The sequence below is a fragment of the Salvia hispanica genome, chromosome 5, assembly GCF_029641045.1.
Source record: "Salvia hispanica isolate PSC_SH4W2 chromosome 5, Shi_PSC_v1, whole genome shotgun sequence".
NCBI lineage: Eukaryota > Viridiplantae > Streptophyta > Magnoliopsida > Lamiales > Lamiaceae > Salvia > Salvia hispanica.
Genome location: NC_142696.1, coordinates 45691373 through 45709097, shown reverse-complemented (window position 1 = coordinate 45709097; position 17725 = coordinate 45691373). Strand labels below are relative to the sequence as shown.

The window sequence follows — 17725 nt, the reverse complement described above, 5'->3', positions numbered from 1 at the left end:
CCATTCATACCCTTTGTCATTCCTTCTTCCATCTCCAAATCTTCTTTCATCTCCAACTTTTCTCCAAGCTAATCACCCCAGCAACTACAAAAATCTCATTAGATGTATATTTTTTTGTTGTCATATCTATGTCTTTGTTAATTTTTGGAGGGAGGATCTACAACTCCCGGCCGATGGAGGTTTTCCTATCGGAGGAATATTTTGGCGATTTTTTTCGTGATTATGTTGATTTCGATGGTAATTAGCTCCACTAAATTCAAGCTAGCAGCCGTCATGTTTTTGTTGTGACTGATTTTGAGCACATATGTTTCTCCCTTTTAGATTATGAAGAAGGTGAATTTTTTTTTAGTACATATATTTTTTCTTTTAGATCCACTTGGAAGGAAACCTGCTTTACCTTTCATATAACAATGCAAGAGATTCTTCAATTTCAATCCAACAGAACTACAGAAGTAGCTGCTGGCCGCTGTAAGAAAGAGGAGGGGAGAAAAGGCGAGGGAGAAAGACTCTTCTTGGTTGTTTCCCACCTAGGGTAGAGTAAGGGCACCTTAGGATAATGAACATTTTAGAAGGATAAATAGGTAAATACTTATTATTATCTTGATACAAAAATTTTCTATCAAACATAAGTGACTTATATAGAATTATTTAACTAGCTTATCAAACACACGGAAGCAAAATCATTTTTGTTCCATAACTAGGACATAAATCTCTATCGGGCCCTACCTTGACAATATCCCACAACACCTATCAAACGAGCCATAATTGCCGATTGATTTTTAGCTTTTATTTTGTTAGAGTTTTCTTTGCTTAATAAATTGTTTTAAAGAAGTTATATGCTCGGTCAAACAGCCTCATTGATATCTAAGCAGAAAAGGCAAGAAATTTGTTATTTGTGCTTCATTTTAGAAGTCAAGTCAAGATTTTGAATTTAGGAGAATGAGCGTCCAATAAAAACAAAAAGAAACTAATCACGGATACTCCTAACTAGTAGATGGGTTGGGCTATAGCACTGCACGGCGGCGCCGGTGATATCCCTCGCTCGCTGCCACCGGAGCGCCGTCAGCCCCGAGAAGCAGCCCTCCGCCACGCTCTGCAGGTCGGCGTCGCTGCTATCAAAGCTGGTCGATCACCACTCGATGTCGTCGAACTCGTCGTACGTATTTAAATTCACGATCTCGCTTGCCTAGATTCATTTGCTTTCTTATGCCAATCTGATTGTGATTAGATATGTTTATTGAGAACGCGAGACTATTCGTAGCTGGATCGAAGTATGCAGTTTTAGCTTACACATGTTTTGAGCATAATTTTGATTATGTATCATGGTGAAGTGCACTATTCACAAATCCATCTCCAACTAGTGTATTGAGTTTCAATGATTCAATCTAGCACCGCGAAAATAAGGGGAATCGGAAATCGGAATGTTGTTTGATGACTTGATCCATGGCTGGCTGCAGCGCTCTCATTCTTTTTCACCTCTTTTATTTCTACTTGGGAAGAAAAGTTGGAAAAATTGTCCTGTTATATAAAATACTAGTATTACTGAAAAGTTAGAAAAAAATATTCATGTGACTTTATTTCAAGGGTGGATTGTGCAGGTCCGCGAATTGGAAGACCATCCGCACTTTAATGCTGGGAGAGGGTCTGTCTTGACAAGCGATGGAACAGTGGAAATGGAGGCTTGTATCATGGATGGGAATACGAAGCGTTGTGGAGCTGTTTCTGGCCTTACCACGGTCAAAAATGCAATCTCACTAGCAAGACTAGTTATGGAGAAAACTCCTCATATATATCTTGGATTTGATGGGGCAGAGGCTTTTGCAAGGGATCAGGTAAGATATGTACATTGTTTTTCTGAGGGATTCTTTTCATGTTGCCTTTTATTTTCTGATATGAAAATTCTGTGACACTTCATGCTAGTTTCTGTTACTATGATTTTGTTGAGGTATGCATATTTACTTTTTTAATTTTGAACCTACACTGGGCTTGTCAGTCCAATTGTCAATCTTCTCTGGTCTATTCAGTGATTGATCCATGTTTCATGTTCAGTCAATTCACTATGAAATTCTTGCTTTACCAAGGAGTCTACGATACTGTTATCTCTTGTGCTTTTTCTCAAGTGGTTACTTTCAACACTCTCTGCTCTGTGTATGAGTTTCATTAGTAAATAAGCCTGAAAGTAAACCAGTTGACTAGGTATTTTGAATAATGTCATCTACCTAAGTAGTTTATAATTGGAAACTTATGATTTGCCTGCTAACTTCAATCATACATGTCTATATTTTTTTTTTGTGTGTCTGTATGTGTGTGCAGGGCGTGGAAACAATAGAGTCTAGCCATTTTATAACTCCAGAAAACATTGAAAGACTGAAACAAGCAAAAGAAGCTAATCGAGTTCAGGTACGCTTCTTTCTTGATTTCTCTCATTTTGACTTCTTCACCACCATTCCCTCCCCGTCTGCATCATCCTATAAAGTTGAGCACAAGGATATGATTGTGTTTGAACTGTATTAGCTTTTGACAGTCTATCTTCTCTCCTTGGATGGTCGCCTCTGATTCATTTTAGATCCATCTCTCTTAATATTGTACATATGCCTAACTCACATGGTACAATGTCTTTATTGTAAGATTGGCCAACTTTTAGAACATTCAACCGAGAATGTAAGAACTAGCTGCTATGATATGGAAAATGTCTAGCCTTAATCTACTTTCACGTATAGATTATTACATTCTTAAAATACATTGCATTCGAAATGTTTCAGACTAACTAGTAACTACAATGGATGCCAGTAATTTGGGTCATGACTTTTGCTTGTCATCTTTTATTCCAAATTGAATGGCACAAATTTGAAATCTTTACATGATTTGGTCATTCAACACTTAGGTTCAAAATGGGTGGCTATTGTTGAATCAGCTCCGTTGTTACTTGCTCGATTATGATGTATAATTATAATCAAATATTGCATTTTTATTCAATGCTACTGCATTATATGAAACAATCACTGGTATGAACTGTATAATATGCTTCTAAAACGATCCCTTTTTCCAGATCGATTATACAGAACCACTAACCAAAGTTGAAGAAGCACCACCTTCTAACGGAGACAGTCAGCTTGGGACAGTTGGGTGTGTGGCTGTGGACGGGAAAGGCAACCTAGCTACTGCTACATCAACTGGAGGATTAGTGAACAAGATGGTGGGGAGGATTGGAGACACGCCAATCATTGGAGCAGGAACTTACGCCAACAAGCTGTGCGCCGTATCTGCTACTGGCAAGGGTGAGGCCATCATTCGAGCCACAGTTGGCAGGGACGTCGCTGCTCTTATGGAGTACAAGGGGCTGTCTCTCAAAGAGGCAGCGAAATATGTGATTGAAGAGTGTGCACCCAGCCGTACAGCAGGTCTGGTCGCGGTGTCTGCAACAGGAGACGTCGTGATGCCGTTCAATACGGTAGGCATGTTCAGAGCCTGCGCTACTGAAGATGGTTATACTGAGGTGGCAATATGGGATGACGAGACTTGCAGTTGAGGTTCTGATTTTGAATGTTGTTGTTTGTGTCGTTATTACAAACCTTGTTGCTTAGTGTATTCAACTTGCCTGCGAATTGTAATCCAAAAAAATGAAATTTGGTCATCGAAGAATATGCTGTTGTTTGATCTATTTGTCCAAATATATGCACTTTTGGTATATGGTGTGTATAAAATTTTGAGCGTTGTTTGAATTTTAAAAATATGCTTTCATTTTCATCCAGCAATTTTGTGATGGAATAGGGGACTGAGAAATGAAATAAGTTGTGATTCTGTTTTATACAACTGATTGAATTTGAAATTTAAAGCTCTTTGCTTCTGTGCAGTACTCTTGTATTTTGTGGAAGCTCCAAATATGAATGTAGTGATATCCTAGGCCAGAAGCCAAAAGTTCTTGTGGCGTTTGGTAGTGATCAAATATCCTCCATATTTCCTATGTTTCCGTCTAACTGCGATCGTCATACAATTGGCATTCTGGATGCAGTAGTCCACGAACCTGTTCCCGTTTCTCTTGTTTGCCCAAATCATCTGTAGTCGCCTTAGAAATGACTGCTTTCGTTGTCCAAGAACCAGTAACGAGACCCTTGCTCGTTTTGCCTCTTCAACAATGGTTGCCCCCTTGTCCTTCCCTTCTCGGACTGCCATCTCCACATGCACCTGTTTCCTCGTAAAACGAAAGAAGCTTATGGTAATTGGTAAATGCCTCAGAATCTGAGATATTTTTGGTTTAATTTTCTACTCACCTCTGGTCTTTTCTGTTGACACATATTTTTGCTGGTGTTCATAAGATCATATGCCGTTTGATCAATCTCCCAGTTCGTATTCCCATCTGAAAACACGGGAACATCCATTGCTCGGTTAAACACTGTTTAAGGTGCATATACGATAACATCGGTTCAGTTTGAGGAAAAGTTACCCTTTCTGGCGACATGCAACAGAACAATGGTGTCGTGGCTCTGGACCGTGTGGGACAGTGCCCACTCGAGCGCCACTCTAGCTTCGGGGCTCGAATCGACCACGATCATCACTCTGTTCCCGGATTCGGATTCAGGCACGCAGCTCTCGATGCTGAACTCACCGACCCCATCTGACTTATCTTGTGGTTCGATGAAACTTGCAGTTTTCTTGTAGTGCTGGGAGGGTGAGCGGACCCGAACACGGCTGTGGACACGGGCACGGATGCGTGTCGCAGCACGACTCATGCAGAAGCCAGGCATCTCTGAACTCAACTGGTGTAAGTAAGAAGCACCTCTCTCTCAAATTCTCTTCTGCTCAAACTTGTGTGTGTGGAACTGTGGGCATTAGTCTTATTCTTATATATGCACACACATTGTTGACTTAATTAATTAATTAATGCTACTAATGTGGTGCAATCTGAAACATCATGGTGAACATATTCTTGATTGTGTGTGGTGTGTTAATTTTTTCCACGGTGGGGCTACGCTTGTGCAACGTGCCTACCTTGAAGCAGAACGACCCATTTTAGACTGGTGGTTGGAATTTAAGTTTTATACAGAAAAAGACATAAAAACCACCACCAAATTGATGTTACGTTTCTTATCTTTGTTGAAAATAGTATGTGATTGGTGACTCTGTTTTACAAATATGGTTGACGTTAAACTTCTCAAATGTGTACTACTGGTGGAGGACTTATTTTCAACTTCACCTTGTTTAATTAGCTTTAATAGCTTCTCAATAATATTCTCTTTTTGTGTCACTCTAACAATAGGAAACTGGAAATTAATCGTTTGTTTTTTCAATTAATCTCCTCAAATGTATATTTTATAAATATCGAATTTTTTTTCAAGTAATCGTGAGTTCGATGAGCTTAGTCACAATTTAAGTATAAGACAAAAATGAATGGGAATAAAATAATAACACCGCCAACAACCAAAAGATCCTCAGACTAGATCACATACGTGACTACAACTCTCAATTTTCTAAGTGTTTCTTAAAAATTGATTATAAAATGGATAATGTTTTAATTTGTTAGGAAATAAATGGAATGGATAATGTAAAGTTGTAACCTAGTTGCTGGTGCACTTTCAATTATGAATCTATGACGAAACATAATGCTATAAATCTTTAAAATTTAAAATTACTTTTACATAGCATCGCGTGAGATAGTATGCGGTTATACTGTTAATATAGTGGAGTATAATTTTAACAAAATTATGATAATATGTTGAAATTACTAGTCTTATTTATGGTTATTAATAGTACGTTAAATCATAAGCAGTTCACATTATTTTATATCTATTTTTCTACAAATCCGTGTTCATGGTTGACTATATGGTAGCAATGTATAGCGACCTAATTAATTGTAGGGTAGACGTGCACATATATAGTCATCGCTCATTTAATATTTATTTTGTCTTAATCTAATTTTGGCTCTTTGGGTAGGAATATAATTGTTGACAAAATAGGAGTTGATTGGTTGCACATCCTTCTTTTATTATTATTTAATGGGTTTGGCAACGATTCATTTCATAATCTTCAACTTAATTGGGCAGAATTTCTATTCATTTCTAGAATCCAGCATTAGATCTAGACATTAGATGTATCCTACTTACGGCTTCGTACATATTGAAATGAATTAGAGATTTTGTTTTGAATAGTAGATTATTCATTTCATGTATTATAAGTATTTCCAATAAATTGTTCCGCTTTTAAGCATGTATAGATTTCATCATATTCAAATACTTAAACTAATATTTAAGAGACTATATGGCACCAATGTTGAGCGACATAATTAATTTTGTTTTATAGTATTTTTCTTATACGAATTTTCCCTAGATTTATTATATATATATGGATGAGTTCGTATAGATGAATACACAAAGACCTTATGTAATTGGTTTAACAAAGTTAGATTGAAAAAAAACAGTCCAAAAATGAGGCGGCACAACAGTCGGGGGAATTAAGCTTTCAGTGGGATTGATAGAAAATGAGAGTCCGAACACAGAGAATTTTATTATTGAAAAATGAGAAATGCTAACCAAAATTGGAAAATAATAATAATAATAATAATAATAATAATAATAATAATAATAATAATAATAATAATAATAATAATAATAATAAAATAGAGATATGAAAAAAATATAGTCAGTAGGAATTTGATCGCAACTAATTTAGGGGTGTTTATACCGGCAAAATAGACTATAGTATTTTGCTGAAAATTAAGTTTTTGAACCCCATAAATACGTTCCCACCAAAATCAAGAGAAACCCAATTTTTTGAATCTCTAATAAAATAACTTGTCCTATAATTTTATTATCTAATTCACTCAATTTTGGAACTCTTAAGGAAGAATTCTCAGCAAGTCCGTAGAAATATAGGCTATCGAATTTTCATCCCGATGTCATCAAACTTGTTTCAACTTTTTAATAAGACATTTGTTAAAGACTAGTATTCTTTTATCATTAACTATAATATCGAAATGCTATACTATCTCCAATTCTCCGTTCTACCAGTGATCAAGAGCAGACCCAGCGAGTTGAACGCTGATATCTTCGATTGAATATAAATATGTAGTGTGTGTGTTTGGTTCATGAGATTGAATCACACAATTCAATCCTGAATGGATAACATAGGCACCATTAATACTAGCACGTAATAAAAAGTTGTAATTAATCAATCACTACACGCATATTAGTATGTTTTTGACGAATTCCCTAGAGATTTGTTTTCTCATGACTTAAAACACCAACTCTATTTTTTTGGGGAGTTACATTTGGATTCGTTTCCAATCTATGTAGCAGCTTATACATACACAAAATGTGATGGATTCGTTCATGAGTGTAGCATCCACGGCGGCATTACCGGATTCGAAAATTGATTTTGGTGTTGTGTTACACTCACGCCCCCTACCGCACCTTCTCCTTCAACTTGATACATCTCATTGCTGTGTATACATCAACATTACCATCATATTTTGACCAACTGTACTTACTTTAGTATTTACTGAATGTTAAAATTCTAATATCTTGTCATACCTGTTGTTGAAAGATCCCATCCCCATATGATGTGGGTGACCGAAACCAGAAGAGTTCAAGTTATGGTTTTGTTGTTGCTCCATTGCCGCCGCCACCGTCTCTTTTTCCCTCTCCTTGATCTGCATATATATGAAAATCAAAATGCCTAAATTAATTTCCCATACGTAAGGCTACATTTCGTTATTTAGGTTTTACAAAATACTAACTGTGCATTAGAATTAAGCTGATTCTGGTCAGAATAATTAATTCAACATTGATGTTTTAATGTTTTTAGTCTCTAATAAATTCCTAACACAACACAATTTGATACTAATATAATGGTTACCTTCTTCGCTAGGATGTTGTTTTGCTCTTGCAATGCCTTGTCCTGCAACAACGTGCGTTTGCATTATAGAATAATAGCAGTGAAAATCAAATGTGAACAAGCATAACGTCCATCGGTAATCATGAGACACATTGTGATCGTAGCGCGTGTTTGGTAAGGTAGATAACTCATCTAGAGATGGAATTCTATGAACAAAAATGTCAGGCCTACCAAATATAGAGACGTGTCGACATCTATCCATGAGCAATATGGGAATCGTATAGTATGTAAATTTGCCACCTTATTTACAATCAGGTTTTTACCTTATATCATAAAATAACCGAAACAAAATATCAAGCCACTTTAAATAAACGATAGTACTATCACTTAGAAAGAAGCAAATAAACTCCCTGTGGGAAAAATGATTCATGGTTTTATTCAAATTCCAACAAAAAAAAAAAACTACTGGAGAATCTGATAACCAATGGCATTGCAAGTCTATACATACATTTATGGTTTTATTGGAGTATTTTATTAAATTTATGCAACATTTTAATTATCTCTGACAAATACACAAGGCTTAGGCTTCTAACCTTTTTTTGGAGCTCTGAAATGGACTCATTCATGAGTTGGTTCTGCAGTAAAGACTTGGAATTTAAAACATGATCGTATAGTAAATGGAGTAAATTATAACAAAATGTGCAATAAATTAAACTATTTACAATAACTCATCAAGCCGATTTTTCGTTCACCATTTCTTAATTATTAATGTGATATGTTCCACAATAAAGATTTAATGACACGCTTGTTTCTATGAATTAAATAACAAACAAAAAAAAATTCTACATTAATTTGGATGTATTTATATGGAGTATATTCTTTTAAATCAATATACTTAAAATTCAATATGCCAAAAAAGCTAAGTGAATAATCTAATAAAGTTTTGTAACATATACTTGATGTCAAAAAAACATAACTTGTATCTTAATGAGAAAATAAGTTATTCTAGTCCCGACTTACTTCCAAAACCAATCTTCACATAAACACATCTTTTTGAAGATATCACCCTTACCTCATAGATACCGTTCTTCATATTAGATGTTAAAAATATTAGTTCTTTATTCCAATGGGATATTACATGCTAAGCTGCTCTCTTTCATTTTTTTTTTCATCTTAATAAAAGAAAAACCACCACAAGGTTCCACAGTGATATACCCTAGAGGCAAAATTTACATTACCTAGTTTCTGTCTCATGATTTGGATATAAACTCCAAGATTAGAAAGAGAAGTATTTATAGTGAGGAGTACTATTTCTGTGGAGGTTTTTAGCCTAGATGATGATACTAATAAAGAAGAAAATTTACCTTGCGCCTGCGAATGTGTTTAAGAGAGTCATCAAGTTGATGTTCCAAGTTTTGCAGCTCTTTCATGCTAAGAGTATCCACATCTTCTCCCATATAATGCCTGCAAAGAATTCAATATTACTACAATAAAATTGTAATACTAGTGAGATTAAGAGACAATAAAAACTATTGAAAAAATACTATACTTCACCTCTGGTTTCTCTGCAGAACCTCCATTCTAGCCTTGAGCTTAGCATGCTCCAAAGTCCAGCTTGCCTATCAATTAATACAGGTATGTACTTGCCATTAATTTCATCCTATTCTCATAACAGTGTTGTATAGTGTACAATTATTTTATGGACTATTAAAATCAAGTAACAAAATGGATGCAAAATATAATAATTATGTATAAATAGGTACCGGGAAATGAAAAATGACCTAGTAGTAATATTTTTCTTATAATGCTATCTTAGAGAAAGGTCTAATGTTCAATTCCCATACAAAAAATGTTATCTTACAGAAAACTTAATAATTTCCATCTTAAGAAAATGTATGGCATTTCTGCATAATATATAAACGTTAGAAGAAATTGATGCTGTTGAAATTAATTAATCTTTCATACCGGTGAATCAGGGTCAGGCTCTTTTAGCTGCCTTTCAGCATATGAATATCTTTCATATCGTTCAAGGATCCTTTCCATACTGCAAGTAATTAAACGAAACACGTGTTCAAATTTATAGTAGCTATTTTCGAATTTAAAATATTCTAAAATTAATTGTTGCACAAAAACTTCACCGAAAAATAATTACAAGTCGATCTCTTTTGATTTGATAAAGGAAACGATAACATTTGGTTGAAAGACATAAAAAATATACTAACTACATTTGTCCTTTAAAAATAGAAGCTTTTGAAATGACATTAAGTTTTAATGCACAATTCATAAAGTAAGAGATATAAAAAGAAATTGGAGAATGGTTTCTATGCATTAGAGAGAAAAAAGTTTTCAAAAATCAAAGGTTTCAATTTTAAAGGACTTATCAAAATGTAAATAATTGCTATTTTTAAGAATGGATGTAATGTTTACACAAGCGACCGATTTTTTTCGCTATGACACGATTGCTAACGAATCAAAATTCATGATACTTGAAATTGAAGGATGAACAAAATTTTTATTATACTCAGTCTCAGTTCATAATTTTTTCAACAATTTAACCTTATTTTATAAACTACAATGGAGCCAGTACCCCCAAAACAAAAAAAAAAAATCTCCCTCCCTCCTTTGTGATTAACAATCTGTTTTGGTGCAGTTACATTTATTTTATATATTGAAGAATGTATATATATAATTTTAAGATATCTTTTTAAATACTACTACTACTATTCAAGTAAAACATATTTATTTCGATTCCTTACTACAAAATCCAAAAACATATTTATTCTTTTAAGAAATAAATGAATTCATTTTTAAAACTTTTATTAAAATTTAAATTTTTCAAGGGATTTTTGTTGGAGAGACAAAAGATTGATTCTTTATGAAAGAAACGATTGAAGTTTGACTCAATTATTGTAATCAATCTATACTTGGTTTCGTGTTGATCATATAGAATTATAATTAAGTTCCTCCAGTATAGGTATGTTATTACTAAGCTAAGTAAATACAGTATGTTAGTGTTATGCCTATCTTAAAATACTTCGAATGTATGAATATTAGGTTAAAGTTTAGATGAAGCTCACTGTATCTAATGGAATTTAAATTTATATACCAAATACCATTACAAGCTAGCATCGAAAGTTTTCAAATAATTAATTTGAATTTAACATTGAAATCTAAAAAATTACTTATTTTCCAATAGAATTCATGTTTTGACCAAAAATTGAGTTTGTTTAAAACCAAAATTTGGATATATTTCAGAAATTTATGCATAAAAATAAGACTTTTTCATATTTTTAAGAAAAATAAAATGTAAATTGTACTTATTTATGATTTGATTTTAAAGTAAGGTGATGAAATGTGTTAGCTCACTGACAACTGTACTGAAGTTTCTTAAAGTTCATTTAATTATATTCTAATAAAACTGTCCATTAAATTGGTTTTATTGACTTCAAATTTTACATTGGTATTCATCCATCCCGCTTGGAATAATCATTTTACGTGATCAAATGTATACTTATACTAATATGGATAGATATGATTTTCATGTTTGGTTAAGTAGTGGGTATTGCTTAATGGAGTAAAATACTTGAAGATAGTTATAAAAAAATGAAACAGTACGGAGAAGTACTTAATAAATAGTGATGTGAAGGCAAAAAAGCACAAGGAGAGTTTTGCATGAAATTGCAGTCTGCTTAACACCAATCAGAAACTGCAAAAGCAAGCAATATTTGTCATTGGATCATTGGATCTTCCTCCAAACTAAGCAAAATACCAAGAATTGGGTGTTATTAATATTTTGAAAATCATAGAAAGCCACAAAAGAAAGACAGCTTGACTGATATGATCATATCACTCCAGTCTTTCACTACAGAAATCTTTTCAGTTTTTTTAATTTCGATGCATAAATGTATGACTAAAGAGAAAGGATTAAAAAAAAAAAACCAAACTTTAACAATTAAAACCCCAACTTTTTTTAAAAAGAAGTCATAAAGTAAAACAGAAAATTAAACCTAGTAAGTATTAAAAAGGATAGTTAAATTGCATACCATGAATCGGTAGCATATTCGAAGAGCTTTCCCTTAGTGGAGAAGACGATTAAGCCAACATCGGCGTCGCAGAGGACAGAGATCTCATTTGCCTTTTTGAGAAGCCCCGATCTCCGCTTCGAGAAGGTCACCTGTCGATTAATTTTGTTCTCTATTCTCTTCAGTTGCACTCTCCCTCTCCCCATTATATGTATATGTATATGTATAGGTAGGAAAGAGGGGAAATTAAACAATTAAACGTGACCTATATATAAAGAAGAAGAAGAAGAAGATGTGACGATGATGAGTTGCTCTCGTTTTTACCGTTTCTATATACATGCTCTGTCGCACTCCCCACCACTCAGATTATTTTAACTCACCCATTATAGTAAAGAAGACACACACATACCATACAAAAAAAAATAGAAGACTATAGTATATTGGAATGGAATTGTTTGTTGGTGTGTATGTAATATGTATGGATGCGAGGGCGTGATGTGTTTGGAATCAATATATCGGAGAAGAAAACAGGCGGTTTTGCAAAACCGGAGGTGGTTTTGGGGGAAATGGTTGTCAACATCTCATTGGTTGCGTATCGTCTACGTGTCCATCTCTTATTCCTTGACACGCTCTCGCCCTCCTATACGCTGCCACCTCATCGGTTTACCATGTTTCACTTAGTGGTATTGTTTTCAATTTTCAGTATTTTACTTTTTGAGTATATAGTTTGAGTATATAGTCAAATCTGTCACTATCGTCATTATTTTTGCAAAGATAATTAATTTTTCAAAGGAAAAGGCATCTGTGAGGATGGGACTTCTTCAAGAATTGCCTCAAATGGCTTTACCACCAAGAGTAATCTGTATAGATTTTGTGCAGAATTAATCAAACAAAGAATCGGCTATCACTGACAATATTATGTTAAAATTAAAATTAATTGAGTACTACTCCCTCCGTCCGCCATTAGGAGTCTCATTCATGGGCGGCACGGGTTTTAAGAAATGTTAAGAAAAGTGTGTGGAAAAAAATTAGTGGAATAAGGGTCCCACTTATATATATTAGTTTTAAATGAGATGCAAGTGGAATGAGTTAGTGGAAGGTGTGGCCCTATTACCATTTATGGAAAAAGTGACTCGGGACTCTTATTCAATGACGGACTAAAATAGAAAAACGGGACTCCTATTCGCGGACGAATGGAGTATTACGCTATTAATTTCTCTCTAGTCCTTTAAGTAAAATCAGAGTAAATTAATTTTATTATCGAACTCAAGCTTCCTCCTGTCCTCACTCCTTTACTCAAATTTTCTCCAATTAACTGACTGATTACATCTGTTACATAAAAGACCTTTTAAAATTATATAGTAAAAAATTAAACTTAAAAGTTTTATATATACTTAAAAGTATAATGGAAAAAAAAGTTTTATGGAGTACTTGAGATTGGAGAAGAATCATTTAAGGATTAAAAGGTTAATATGCAAAAAAATTCTCAAAATTGTCAATTGGTGGCGAAAATTCTCAAGGATCCTACAAACTGACCGTGTATAATTTTTCTAACTTAGTTATTAATTTGCCAAAATCGATGGTTCAGGATGGATTTGAAAAAAATAATTACTACTCTATTTATTCTACTTCATCTTCCTAAAAGAATATGCATTTTGAGTTTTAACGCCAAACAATAAAGTATGAGAGATGTAGAAAGAAAAAATAACTAAATATTGTTAGTAGAGAATAGGTCTCACATTCATTAGAGATAAAAGAGTTTTCAAAATTAGAAAGTCCATATTATTTTGGAACGAACTAAAAATGAAAGAATACATATTCTTATGAGACGAATGTAGTATCTACTAAAAATATGCAACTATTATCTCATTAGCCGTCGACAAAAGGTTACCATCTCTCCTTATAATTCACATCTAATGCACCATAAAATCATTCTTGGCTCATTAACTAACTAGTATTAATTTGTCGTTGACGAGACATTTGCTTCGCTAACCAAATATATATTGTACTTAATATTTTATTGATTTATTCCAATACGGAGTAATAATTTGTGATATGTTTTACATTACTTTACTTTTTTGTAGCAGTTTGAAGACAATAGAAGTGTGTTTCTTATTTAGATACTCCCTCAATTCAAGGATTAAAGAAAGAGTATACCTTACAACTGTGCTAAGTTTTTTGGAAATCAAACTTGCTTAAAAACGTTGAAGTTTTTAGAATTAATTATTATGTAATACAGTTTGGGATTAATTAATCATATCTCAATCAATTTTTCATCCGAAATCTGACGAAAATCAACTAAATCCTTATAGATGGGAATTGATTCAGGAACTAAATATCAATAAATTTTGGGTCAATTGTTTAGAGCATCTCCAATGCTAAATAGGTCAGCAATAGGCCAGCCATTCTCCCTCCCTGCCACGTCAGCAGCACTAAAAATTCACCTGCCACATCACATTTAGGCCAGCTATAGGCCAGCCGCAATAAAAATAATTCAAAATATACTACATTTACGGAATTAAAATCACGATTAAATTACCGAATTAAATTTACGAGACATTTACGGGAAAATTCATTAATTTTATTTAAATAAAAAAAGTACATTAACTAAAAATCAAAAAAATTACATAATAAAAAAAATTCGGGCTTCCACACACGAGCCACCGCCCCACTCTACTCCTCACTAATTTATTAAAAAAATACATTCAAAAATGTTAGTATGCCTTGAATCCGTTATAGTTTGCCGCTAGCCGAACGAGGTATGACATGTTTCTGTTTTAGGTCTTAATTTTGTATTGGGCTAGTTGCTGTTGTTCATCGCTAGATGTTGCTCTTGTACAGAAATTTAGAGATAGAGAAAATCGCGTTTATATAGTTTTTCAAAAATTTTTAAAAAATTTTTAAAAAAAGAATTAAAAAAAATTTTAAAAAAAAGAATTAAAAAATAGCGTTGGCCGATCGGGCCGCCACAATGGCGGCCAGCGCATCGGCCAGCCGCACGCAGTCGGCTAGCCTTGGCCGGTTTTTTCGCCGAAATTCGGCTAGCCTACTCCAATGGTTCGGCTAGCCACGTCAATCGGCTAGCCGGTGGCTAGCCTACCATTGGAGATGCTCTTATAGCACCACCTTCGAGCCGATCTAACTTTTAACATTTGCGTTGAAAAATCCTTTAATTTAATTCGTAATTAACTTTAATCTTGTTATGCAGTTTTATATCTTGAATTCAAATTTCTCTATATAACGGTTTGAATCGTTTCATTCGGAGTGGAATAGAAGAAGAATTTTAGATTTTTATATATATACTAAGTGCATCGGGCGCCCGAGTGATTCGACCGAAATATCGGTAGCGCGACACGTCGGGCGATGTATCGGTTGCCCATAGCAGGGGCATGCCCAAGCCCGATCTCAACGGTTTTTAAATTTTTTTATTCTTTATTAAACCATTATAAATACTCATTTTTCACACACTTTCACATAATACTCTCTACTCTACTGATACAAAACTGCCCAAACCGACCACCGCCTAGTTTTAAGATTACGTGTGACATGCTTGGCATAGTTATTTAGTCGGTTATTTAGTTTCTTTATTAGTGGATCAGTAGGTTAGTGGAATAGTTAGTGGGTTAGTTTTATAGTTCATACTTTCCGTATGTTATTAGCTTAGGAGTCTATATATTGATTGTAATTTCCCCAGAAGGGATTATGAGAAATATTATCAAGTCTTTAACTTTCATAGATCTTTATTATTTTCTTTTGGAGTTGGAAGTTGCTCAAAAACTTCCATTATCATGTCATCTCTTTCTCTTCTCTTTTCTCACTTTCACACTTTCAAGAATGAATACGAGTCAATTCCCAAACCCGCATAGTGTAAATGACGATATGATGATGTTTTAGTATTTTAATAATAAAAAAATAAAAAACAATAATATTAAAAATTAAATGCAAATTAAGTGTAATTGATAGGGCGAAAACCATTGCAAGAAGAAGAGGTAGACTAAAAAATGCTGACGTGGCAACCACTAGGGGGGAGCGGATCCTCTGCTGTGATTAAAACACAGCAGAGGCTGCTGTGTTTGAAACGGCGTCGTTCTGCTCTCCTTCACACGGCGTCGTTTGATCAATTTCTCACTCCACCAAATCTGGGAATAAAAAATACGCTGATTTGATTCTTAAATCAAATCTCCTATCTTTTCTCCAATATTTCTTTCCCTCCTCTTTCTCTTCTCTTCACGTCCAAATGGAAACAAGACAATCTCTCCATCTTCTCTCTTTTCAGCTTGACACATTTTAATTTTCTTTATTCTCTGCAGACACTTTTTAAGTTTTACTCACACAGCTTGCTTGTTGATAACCTTCAGGTATGAATTTTTTTTTCCTCCTGAGAGTGTGATTCTTGATTCATCTAAATAATTTTTATTTCTAAAGCTTTCCAAAAACTTGACTCAATTTTATTATCGTAGCAAACAGCAAGCAAGAGTATATCGTATCCCACAAAGACAATTTAGTGTAACTCTAAGTACCACGAACAAATTTCAACTACTATCCAGACGATCGAAATTTTGGGTTTGAAACTAACACTACTAAAAGCATATAAATCAAAGATTAAAAGTAAGCACTTAAACAATCGAGCAAATAAGCAAGCTGCAAAAAATGATGGAAAATATGCAGAATTCAAGGATCCGATGCAAAACTCATAGCCTAACCCGATTGATATTAGATTACCATTTAAAGTCTCTAGAATTGTTGAATCAATCACAGATATGAATTTAACCCTTTCCCAAGGTGAGAAATCCGCAGATCAAGTGTAACAATTGAAGTCCCATTCTAATTCTTAGACTTAACTCACAAAAGATCGATTAGATTAAAGATCCCACTCAGAATCTTAACTCTCCCGAGTTTTATTGAATAAAGGTGTGGATTATTCCTCTTTCAAGATTAACTATTTCACCTCCCGATTACTCTAAGGAACCCTAACACTACCAATTGGTGATCAAGCAATTGACAGGAAAAAAAGCATAGGAATAAACCAAACAATCACTAGAGCTAGATAAAACGAAATCAATTGGATTAAAACTATGAATCAATGCATCTTCACCAAGAATTCTACATAAAATAAGTTTAGCTACTCATATTCATGGAAGAAAACAAGTCTAAACTAGAGAAAACAATGGAAAACATGATACGGAGTACAATTGGCGGAGGAATTGAAGCTCGAATCTTCAATCTTCTTCCAAGAGTGCTTGAGAGAGATGGTTTTTGTGTTTCACGGCGGTAGAGAATGAGTAGAGTTGCCCTAGCTTATCTTTCTTATTCTCCTCTTTCAGAAAATCGCGTTTCACAATAAAAAATCGTCAGAAATACATACCCGGCCGGGTGGGATTGTTGTACTGGAAAATCACTCGGCCGGGTGGGACTCTTTCGGTACTCTCTAGAATTGCGCAGGCCAAATTGTGCCACCCGGCTGCGTACAATTGTTGTACTGTAAATTCACCTGGCCGGGTAGGGCTTCTTCCGAGCTCTCTGACTCTCCAAGGCTTCTCAACGCCACCCGGCCGGGTGAGACCTGTTTCACCTCTTTTTTTGCCTATTTTGCCTAAAACACTCAACAAACACGTGAACTCCAAAACAAATAGTAATTGGCTGGAAATAACCATTTTGAGCACAAAAACTCAACAATTAAGTATATCAACACACCAATCATGACACTAAAATACGAGTTTGTCAGTTGGAATGTATGATTTACCTTTAACAATATACTGTCAGTTTTGCTTGTTATTGGGCTTGCAAAATATATATGGAATGAACCCTAATACTTTTTCATCAAATTCTAAGAGAAAAAGTGAGATAAGCTAGAAAAGCTAGAATTTTATGTT

At 34.3% G+C, this 17725-nt stretch overlaps 3 protein-coding genes across 3 annotated transcripts; 1 reads left to right on the top strand and 2 right to left on the bottom strand.

Moving 5' to 3' along the window:
- The first annotated feature begins 894 nt into the window (after positions 1 to 894).
- Positions 895 to 3751, top strand: ASPGA1 (N-terminal nucleophile aminohydrolases (Ntn hydrolases) superfamily protein). Its single transcript, XM_048087785.2, has 4 exons — positions 895 to 1156; positions 1599 to 1832; positions 2314 to 2400; positions 3050 to 3751. The coding sequence occupies exons 1-4, from the start codon at positions 995 to 997 to the stop codon at positions 3527 to 3529; spliced, it is 963 nt and encodes a 320-aa protein (XP_047943742.1). The 5' UTR covers positions 895 to 994; the 3' UTR covers positions 3530 to 3751.
- A 25-nt stretch (positions 3752 to 3776) lies between these two features.
- LOC125190466 (uncharacterized) lies at positions 3777 to 4839 on the bottom strand. The gene is made up of 3 exons (XM_048087786.2): positions 4445 to 4839; positions 4272 to 4357; positions 3777 to 4185 (listed from the first exon to the last, which is right to left on the bottom strand). The coding sequence occupies exons 1-3, from the start codon at positions 4743 to 4745 to the stop codon at positions 3901 to 3903; spliced, it is 672 nt and encodes a 223-aa protein (XP_047943743.1). The 5' UTR covers positions 4746 to 4839; the 3' UTR covers positions 3777 to 3900.
- Positions 4840 to 7112: 2273 nt separating this feature from the next.
- On the bottom strand, positions 7113 to 12304 carry LOC125190236 (agamous-like MADS-box protein AGL8 homolog). Its single transcript, XM_048087484.2, has 8 exons — positions 11874 to 12304; positions 9796 to 9874; positions 9385 to 9449; positions 9195 to 9294; positions 8424 to 8465; positions 7852 to 7893; positions 7527 to 7645; positions 7113 to 7435 (listed from the first exon to the last, which is right to left on the bottom strand). Exons 1-8 carry the CDS (start codon positions 12056 to 12058, stop codon positions 7324 to 7326), a joined length of 744 nt encoding a protein of 247 aa, XP_047943441.1. The 5' UTR covers positions 12059 to 12304; the 3' UTR covers positions 7113 to 7323.
- Between the last annotated feature and the right edge of the window lie 5421 nt (positions 12305 to 17725).